The sequence below is a fragment of the Meleagris gallopavo genome (assembly GCF_000146605.3).
Source record: "Meleagris gallopavo isolate NT-WF06-2002-E0010 breed Aviagen turkey brand Nicholas breeding stock chromosome 1 unlocalized genomic scaffold, Turkey_5.1 Chr1_random_7180001957580, whole genome shotgun sequence".
In the NCBI taxonomy this organism is placed as follows: domain Eukaryota; kingdom Metazoa; phylum Chordata; class Aves; order Galliformes; family Phasianidae; genus Meleagris; species Meleagris gallopavo.
In genome coordinates this window covers 2,263-11,720 of record NW_011093123.1, presented here as the reverse complement: position 1 = coordinate 11,720, position 9,458 = coordinate 2,263, and the positions used below count along the sequence as shown (strand labels likewise).

The 9,458-nt window shown below is 59.1% G+C and overlaps 1 protein-coding gene across 1 annotated transcript in view; it reads right to left on the bottom strand.

Annotated features, from left to right (window-relative positions):
- LOC104915409 (epiplakin-like) overlaps positions 1-9,458 on the bottom strand; it is a gene marked incomplete at its 5' end in the record, with an annotated part of 16,894 nt that overhangs the window by 5,177 nt on the left and 2,259 nt on the right. Inside the window, one exon of the mRNA XM_031557461.1 lies at positions 8,584-9,400. Within this exon, the coding sequence (XP_031413321.1) occupies positions 8,584-9,400 (817 nt within the window). The remainder of the gene's footprint in view (positions 1-8,583; positions 9,401-9,458) is intronic.

Here is a 9,458-nt window from a genome sequence, read left to right as displayed (position 1 = left end):
GGGCGAGCCGTGGCCCCTTGCCCTGCCTGCACCCCGGGCGGTGTGCGCATTGCTGCACCCCAGCCTGGTGCTCACAGCCCCGCTGCCAGGCTCCCAGCTGAGACCTCAGCACAGCCCTCTGTCCTCCTCTGTCCTGCGGGATCAGGAGGGTCCCACAGCAATGGCCGCTTCCCCCCAAATCCTCCTGTCCCGGTGCCTGGTCTGGTGGTTGGCGACCCTGCCCGTGACAGAGGGGTTGAAACCAGATGATCTTTGAGGTCCTTTTCAACCCAGGCCATTCTATGATTCCGTGATTCATTCTATGATTCTATGACACGAAGCGCATCGCATGGAGCACCAGCTCCACCAGCTCTAGAGCCGCTCCATCACTTCGTCTCTTCTTAGCAAGGACTGTGCCGTACCTGGAGCCCACGGCTTCAGCTGCCCTCCAAATGGCAGCGGTGGAGGAGGGGTCTCTCTCCCTTGCAAGCCTCTGGGATCTGCACGGTGACCCAGTGCACCCAACACCAGAGCTGCGCCAGGCTGCCCAGTGGTCCCGGTGCCCCCCAGCTCCCCAGACGGGCCGTGTCCTACCTGCTGGACGCCGATCCGGAGCCGTTGCTCCCCACCGGGCTGCGCTCCTCCTCCTCCCACCGCCTCTCAGGCAGGACGAGCAGCCGAGGCAGGCTCCCGATTTAAATCCTCGGCTTCCCCGCCCCAGGGGCTGACACGCGGGCCCTGCCCCGTGCCACGAGCCCAGCCAAAATACAGCCCACCACTGTGGCATGCCCGTGCCTCGGCAGTGCTGCAGCTGCCCCTGCCCCAGGAGGTCAAGTGAGCGATGGCCGTGGAGGGTTCCGCTTCTGGGCTCTGCTACCACCATCTCCTGATGTGTGACCTGATATCCCGGGGGTCTCTATGGGTCTGGGCTCATCTAGCCCACCTTGGCTGAGCCCCTCATCTGGGGCAGGAGCTGCAGCCACCTCCCGTGGCCCTCCTCGCTCCCCGTGGGGGACGGAGGTCCAGCCTGCCCCCCGGTGGGGCTGGGACCATGCAGGCACTGGAGATCCTTCCGATGGGTGGAGTTGGATGGTCCTTGAGGCTGGAGGTGCCCTGGGATGGACATCTCTCAAAACGATGGAATCACAGAGCAGTGGAGGTTGGCAGGGACCCCGGCAGGGCCGCCCAGAGTGGGTGCACCTGGGTCAGATCCGGGCAGCAGATGAAGGTCTCCAAGCAGGACGCTCCTCTCCGGGCAGTGCCTCTCTGTTACCTTTGAGCTCCTGGAGAGCAGGGCAGCCAGCACAGTGCCAGGCCAGCACCCGCCTGGGGGCTCAGGGCACCCGCTGGGTCGCTCGCTGGCGTGGGATGTGCAGGAGCGGGGAGCGAGGGGCTCTGCCCAGCACTGGGCTGGATGGAGCTGAGGCTCTGCCCCCTGTTTGAGCCACGCGCCATCGGACCACAGCCACGGCTCTGGTGAGCGTAGCTCTCCTGGTGCTTTCTTTGAGCAGAAGTGTGGTTTGGGCTGGATTGCTCAGGTGTGTAATGGCGCAGCTGTGCGTGTGCTCGGACGCCGACGGCGTGCACACGTGCTCACGTAAACCCACACGTGTGACTGCGCCTCTGAGGTGTGCGACTCAAACGCGTGTGCACGTCTGATGGCGTACGTGCGAAGGAGAGCACGGGTGCGCTCACACACCTACACCTGTGTGATTGCACGTGTGTGTGTGTGTGTGTGTGTGTGCGCGCCCATCCCCGTGTGGGTGCGTGTGAGGTGGTGCCCCACTCAGAGGCGTTCCCAGCCCCTGCCCTTCCCTCCCTGGGCTCTGCTGTGGGTGCACATTCCTGCCTGCGTGGGTGCTCGCCGGACTGGATGAGCAGCACACAGAGCGTTTTCCCTCTGAGTCACCGCAGAGGTTGGCTCTGCTGAGTGCACCTGGGCAGGAGGTCCCTGCGTGTGGGGATGGAGCTGCGCACAGGACCCGGTTCTGCTGCCTTTCCTCCCTCCCCAGAAACTCTTCCTTACCAAACATCTGCTTCCAGCTGCTGATGCCACGAGCCAGTGCACCTCAGTGTAGGTTTGAAGGTTCGATATTTGGGCTGTGCTGCAGACAGAGCCTTGTTCAGGGTCGGGTCCTTGGCAGGAGTTGGGTAAGAGGGCTGCAAACGGTGCCCGTGCCAGCAGGAGGATCCTCTCTACGCCCTGCTCTGAGCAGCACGAGCCCTGGGCACGAGCTTGGCCGGGGGCAGCAGCAGGCAGTGTGGCACTGCCCTGTGCTCTCCGTGCACTGACTGCAGCTGCTCCCCTGAGTGGTCCCAGTGACTCCGGACCACCACCCAGAGCCACGCAGCTCATTTGGGCCACCAGCTTGGAGTGCTGCAATTGGCGGCTTCCCTCAGAGATGCATCACTTTGCACTCATCAGAGCAGAGGCTGTGGTTTATTTCACTGCAGCACAGCCCAGGCTTCCACTACAGCTGTGGAGAGCGGATCAGAGAGCAGAGCACGACTGCTCCGATAGCAGACATCTCCTGCAGGACGTGTGGACCCGTCTGGGGCAGCCAGGTGACAGCATTGCATGCAGGCACCTCCTGCAGTGAATCAGCCGCGGATCCCGGGAGCTGCATCCCTTGGAAATGATGGTGCCTCACCTGCGCCCTATTCCCTCATTAGCAGAGAATTAGGTCGTTCTTTACTGATGAGGATTGAGCATTTCATCCTGCTCGCTGCTCCCCACTCCTTGGCCAATTCCTGAGATGTGACATTGCCTTTTCTTTTTCAGCCCCTGGGCAGTTTGCTTTCTCCAGAGCCTTAAGGCACTCCCAGCGGCTGTTTGGAAGTGGCTGAGCTGAAGCTCTACAGCCAGTGCCTGTGTGTGTGCAGCTGTGCTGTGCTGTGCTGTGCTGTACCCGTCCCTCTCCGCTGCTCCTGGAGCTCCACGTTAGCCTTGAGGCTTAAAGGAGAGCTCCCATCCCATCCTGGGAGCAGCACCAGCCCCTCACCTTGGGATGCTGGCATAATGGGGCCAGCTCCTCCTTCCCTGCAGCTGCTCCTCCAGCTGCTCCCCATCTGCACCACGTCCTGTGGATACCTTGGAGGATCTTGCTCCTTGGGGTTGGTGCAGAGGCACGTGGTGTGGCCCATCTTGAGTGTGGTTCTGTGGTTCTCAGGACCGGGCTGTGGCCGTCGGTGGCATCTCCAGGTGCCAGGAGCCTCCCTGTGTTTCACTGAGCGCTGAGCACCACAGGGACACGGAGCCACAGGCCTGGGGACCTCAGCATAGGAAGGACAGGGAGCTGTTGGAGCGGGTCCAGAGGAGGCACTGAGATGCTCAGAGGGCTGGAGCAGCTCTGCTGTGAGGAAAGGCTGAGGGAAGTGGGCTGGTTCAGCTGGGAGAAGAGAAGAGGAGGCTGCAGGGAGACCTGATTGCGGCCTTCAGTGCTTGGAGGGAGCGGATAAACAGGAGGGGAACGGCTGTTTGTGAGGGTGGGTGGTGACAGGACAAGGGGAATGGCTTTAAAGTGAGCCAGGGGAGGTTTGGGTTGGATGTGAGGAGGCAGTTTTTCATGCAGAGGGTGGTGAGGCAGTGGCACAGGTTGCCCAAGGAGGCTGTGGATGCTCATCCCATCCCTGCAGGCATCCGAGGCCAGGCTGGATGTGGCTCTGGGCAGCCTGGGCTGCTGGTTGGCGACCTGCACACAGCAGGGGTTGGAACTGATGAGCGCTGGGCTCCTTTGCAACCCAGGCCATGCTGGGGTTCTGTGATTCTATGATATGATCTCAGTGGCAGCCATGCTGTGTTCATGGTGTGGCCCCTCTGAGTGGCAGACGTGGTGCTCTTGCTTTGGCAAGGGTTGGCACGAGGACAAAACCTGCAGATAATTTAGCAAGCAGTGTCCTTGCTGAGCAGCACTGATAGTTTTACCTATTTTGTCCTTCTCTGGAAGGCAGCTGAATTGCCGCTGCAAGCCAACACCACATCTCGTGTACTTTGCACACCAACAGAGGGTTTGGAGTTGGGCTGCAGTTCCCGTTTTTGGTTTACAACCAAAATGGAGTGACTGCACATTTTGCTGTGCCAGGAGCTGGAAGTTTGCGAGAATGCAGATGACACCACATCTGAAGGAGGGATGCTGGAGGAGAAGGCAGAGAAGCACAGCATCACTGTCCAGCATCGCTCTGGGGTCAGTGCACGAGGCACTGGAGTGCTGTGGTGCCATGCAGCCGCATCCTGCCTCGTTTGGTTGTACGCACGGCTGCCCATCATAAGGAAAAAAACCAGTGAGGGTGCAGGGCACAGGGAGTGCCCCTCGCTGCACAAAGCCTGGACACACGGGATGCTCTGCAGCGCAGCCCCGCAGTGCTGGGTGACGCAGCAGCTGGTCCTGCAGCTTCCAGGGCAGCCTGGAAGGGACTCACGGGCATCGCAGCCCGGTGGCATGGCCTCACCTGCCGGAAGGTGTGGGTGTCCTTGGCTGGAGCAGCTGCCAACCACATCAGAGAGATGAGATCCTTCCTCAAGGATGCTTTGGCAACGGGGAGATGTTGCTTTCCGTCGATGTTTGATTTGGGAAATGTCCTCTGCTGGAGGTGCTGACACGGCTCCCCTGCAGCACCGTGCAGCCGCACAGCCCAGGATGGACGGCTGTGGGCTCAGAGCAGACACAGAACCCCAGAACTGCAGGGGTTGGAGAGGATCTCCGGAGATCCTCCAGTCCAACCTGGCCCCGTTATCCTGACCCCACCCTTCAGATATCGATCAGCGCTGATCAGATCCCTCTCAGCCTCCTCTCCTCCAGGTGCACAGCCCCGGGGCTCTCAGCCCGTTCCCATCAGGTGCTCCGGGCTCCCACCATCTCCGCACCCTCTGCTGGGCTCTCTCCAGCAGTTCCCAGCCTGCCCTGAACTGGGAGCCCAGCACCGGGCGCAGTGCTCTGGCTGTGACCCATCACGGCGGAGCAGAGGGGAGGAAAACCTCCGTGCCCTGCTGGCCACGCTCTGTGCAAGGCACCTCAGGTCCCATCGGTCTTTTTGGCAGTCAGAGCACACTGCTGGCTCCTGGTCAGCCATTGGCCACCAGGACCCCCAGGTCCTTCCAGCACAGCTGCTTTCCATCAACTCAGCCCCAACCTGCCCTGGTGCCCAGCGCACTGCGGAAGGCGGCACACGGTGGAGCTCTTGCACCGGGATTCCCTGTGGCCGATGCGCCTGGAGCTGCTCGTAGGGGGCAGCTCAGGGCCCGTATGATGCAGGGGATGCATGAAGCTGCGGTGAGGGGTTTGGGGAACGTCCCCACGGCTGCGGGTGCCCACGTCGCACCTGCTGTGCTTCACACAGGGATCCAGGCAGGCGATGGAGTCCCCATCCCTGAGCGTGGAGATGTGGCGCTTGGGGGCATGATCACGGTGGGATGGGTTGGGGATCTTGGATGTCTTCTCCGACCTTAACGGTTGTGTGACCCTGCAGTGGGGTTGGGACCCCCTCCAGTCGAAGCCATTCCGTCCCTGTGGGTCCCTCCTGACAGCTCAGGATGTTTTGCAATTCTAAAGCTCTTTGGAACGCACGCTGAACCGGCCGAGCCCAGCACTTGAGGGATGGGCATGAGCAGCAGCTATGGGCAAACAGAAGAGACAAAAATCCTTTTTATTCTGAGCGATTGCACAACTCGGAGCTCTGTGGGAACTGAACTCTGAGCATCTTTCACCCAGACGTGCGATGCGGATCAGTGGAAGTTCTGCCGGTGCTTCAGATCCGCGGCACACGCAGCCGTGCAAAGAGCCCGGGGCGCTGCCGGCAGCGGCTTCCTGCAGCCTTTCCAGAGAACTCACTGATCTCCCGGCTTCCCATAAAGTCCTGGCATGAGAGTTTGCTCTGCATCTCCGGGCACAGCAGAGGGCATCCATCCATCCGCTCGTGGTGCACGATTACCCCTCGCACCGCTGCTCTCCTCCCAGGGCGGGAGCAGACGTCGCTCTGCCAGGAGCTGCTGGTGGTGCCCTGAGAAATCTGCAAGGTGCTCTGGAACCTGGACCCGACGTGCTCACATTTGCTCCTCTTTCAGCTTTGCAAGCAGCTGAATGAGCTGCCTGCTTTGCAGGCCCCCTACTCTGCTCTTGCGTGATCCTTGCCTGGAGCGCGGCATCCAATTCTGGGGGTCCCAACACAAGAAGGACGTGGAGCTGTTGGAGGGGGGCAGAGGAGGGCCACAAAGATGATCAGAGGGCTGGAGAACCTCCCCTACAGGGATGGGCTGAGAGAGCTGGGGCTCTGCAGCCTGGGGAAAAGAAGGCTCTGGAAAGAACTTACAGCCCTTCCAGTACCTGAAGGAAAACTGGGGAGGGACTTTTATAAGGGCGTGTAGTGACAGGACGAGGAGAAATGGCTTTAAACTGAAAGAGGGAAGTTTTATACTTAGGAAGAAATTCTTTACTGTGAGGGTGGTGAGACACTGGAACAGGTTGCCCAGTGGGGTTGTGGATGCCCCCTCCCCTGGAAGCACTCGAGCAGGCTGTGAGCAACCTGGGCCAGAGGGAGGTGTCCCTGCCTAAAGCAGCGGGTTGGAACCAGGTGATCCTAAAGGTCCCTTCCAACCAAAACCATCCTGTGATTCTGCAGACCTCAAATGTGCTGAAGGGCTGTGGGTTGGGGCTTTGGGTTGAGGCTGTTGGTTGGGTTGGGGCTGTTGGTTGGTCTGGGTGTTCTGAGGTCACAGACACCCCCAGCTCTGTGCACCCTGTTGGCTTCGCACTGTGCTCGTGGTAGAGCAGCACCGTAAGAGACCATGGTTCTTCCTGCAATGGGGTCAGGGCAGTTCAGAGAGGCTGCAGAGGCAGCAGGACGGCCAAGCAGGTGGGATTTGGTTCACCCTGCAGCCAAGAGAATTATAGAATCACTCATAGAATGGCCAAGGTTGGAAAAGACCTACCAGGATCATCCAGTCCAACTGCATCACCACTATTTCCTGCTAAACCATGTCCCTCAGTGCAGCACCTCAACGTTTTGGGACGTGCGCCGTACTGCAAACATGCAGCTCTGCCATCAGAAATCCGTGGTGCCCAGTGTGATGGCCAAAAAGGCAGCGTGTGGTCACACATCTCCCATCCTGCTCCAAATGGGGCATTTTAGGGCACTTTGGCCCAAAGCATCGTGTGGCAGGAAAGTGTGTGCCGCTCTTCTTTGTGGCTGTAGTGTGTAATTATTCACATTAATTACTGCGTGCTCTCAGCTGAGGGTGGTGAGCAGGATCACAGTGGTCCAAGTGGAGATGTTCGGGTTCCAACCCATCCCCTCCATGCCCACTCATACAATCCTACATTCAGAGTCATTAAGGTTGAATAAGACCTCTAAGACCACCAAGTCCAACCCCAACCCATCCCCACTGTGCCCACTGTTCCTGCATGCCACATCTGCTCACCTCTGGGACACCTCCAGGGATGGGGACTCCCACACATCCCTGGCGCTCCGCTGAGGTTCATTGCTACTTTCCACATCTCACCTACGTTTGTTTTCTATTGTCAGCTCCAAAGACAACAGTGAAAACTTGCTTTTCCAGAACGTAACTGGGTTAATTACAAACATCCACAAGCAGTGCATCTGAGGATTCTAAGTTTCCTTTTATTAAACAGGAGTAGAGTTATTCAGCCCAGAACTGTACAGCAGTGCCGGGGTTGCCTCCAATGTGGGAGCACGCACATGGGCTGCACCTGGAGGAGGACAGGTGAGTGAAACACAGGGAATCGCAGAGCTGAGAAATGAGGGAAGGAAGCGGCAGAGGCACAGCTCCCTCCTGCAGCTCCTTGTTGCTACCAGCACAGCCCTGGCCAGCAGTGCGACACGGCACCCACTGCTGTCTCCCAGAGGATCCCATGGAACAACTCTATGGGCGCTCTCTGAAGAGCAAGAGAACTGAAGGGAGGGGAACCAACCTCGGTGATGGTGATGCTATGAAAGTAAGTACCAAGTGACTGCAGTGTGCGAAGCAGTGAGAGACCAACCAGCACTCAGCTGAGAGAGGAAGTGATCCAGAGACCCCCGGGGAAACAGGATGGGCTGAGGCAGTGAGAGGAAGCTCAGCGAGCCCCTCCAGGAGCAGCCAACGTAAGCACGATGCTGTGCCTGCGTGGAAGCGTCGGATGTGCAAACCTAAAACTGTGTCAGTGCCACCGAGATGGGTGCAAACATGTTCAGTGCGAAAAGAATACACATGAGATGGGAAACAAAAATTCAGTTCTCACGTCAGCTAATACTGTAAGAGATTTTTGTCCATATAAGAAGAAAGCATACAGTATACTGCACATAAACGACCGGAGATAAGCCAGGCTGATTCATGAATTCCAGGAAGGTAATAAAAGAAAAAGGATTAGACGCTATAACGTAATGCATCACTGAGTCACTTGAAACCCATATTTCATGCCTGAGTACTGTGAAAAAATGAAAGCGAAGGAGGAAATACTGAAAGTGCCCGCAGGAGAATAAGAATAACAAGGTAAGTCAGTGAGAAAAAAAAAGGGAGAAAAAAATGCAAGAAGTAAAGCAAGTAGGAACAGACGGAAAATTGTTCACCAAGGTAATAACAGAGAAAAAAACAAACAATAATGATGATTACTTAGCAAAAATCTTAAGGAAATACAGCCCCGTGTCCGGGTCGGGCACGCAGCGGTGCAGGAGCTGCATGTAGGTGAGATTCTCGTGCGTGTTGGGGTCGAAGAAGCCCTTGGTGTCGTCACTGGGGTCGGACAGGATGCGGTTCATCTCCTCGTCGAACAGCCCGCGCTCGTAGGCCGCCTCCACGGGGATGCGGTGGCTGTGCACGGGGTCGATGATGCCGCCGGTGGCGATCTGGGCCTCCAGCAGGCGGACGCCGTGCTCCCTGACGATCAGCTCCTTCTGCATGGCCTGGAAGAGGGAGATCTGGGCGCCGCTGTAGGGGTCGGTGTAGCCCGTGACGGCCCTCTCGGCCGACAGCAGCTTCTCGTGCAGCTCGCTGCCCACCAGCCCGGAGGAGACGGCCTCGTCCACGGAGAGCTTCTGGTTCTTTACTGGGTCGATGATGAAGCCGGTGGCCGCCTGCGCCTCCAGCAGCACCAGGGCCGTGCCCTGCCTCAGGATGCCCTTCCGCATGGCCTGGTAGATGCTCGTCTTCTCCGTCTTGGCGGGGTCGGCCTTGGAGGGCACCAGCACGCCGGCGATGCAGCCCGTGCCGTCCAGGTAGCGCTTGACGGAGGCCATCTGCGTCACCTGCTCCACCGTCTTGGAGCCCTGGACCAGGTCGGCCAGCGTGTCCTTGTCGATGATGCCCGAGTCCAGCAGGTCCGAGGCGGTCACCTGCCGCCTGAGGCCCCGGAACGTCACCTTGCTGCTCCGCTCCACCGCCTCCTGGACCAGGAGGGCGAGCAGGTTGGCCAGCTGGTCCAGCGTCAGGCTGCCGTCGCGGGCCTTCCCCAGCAGCTCGCGCCTCTTGGCCTCGGAGACGTACTTGG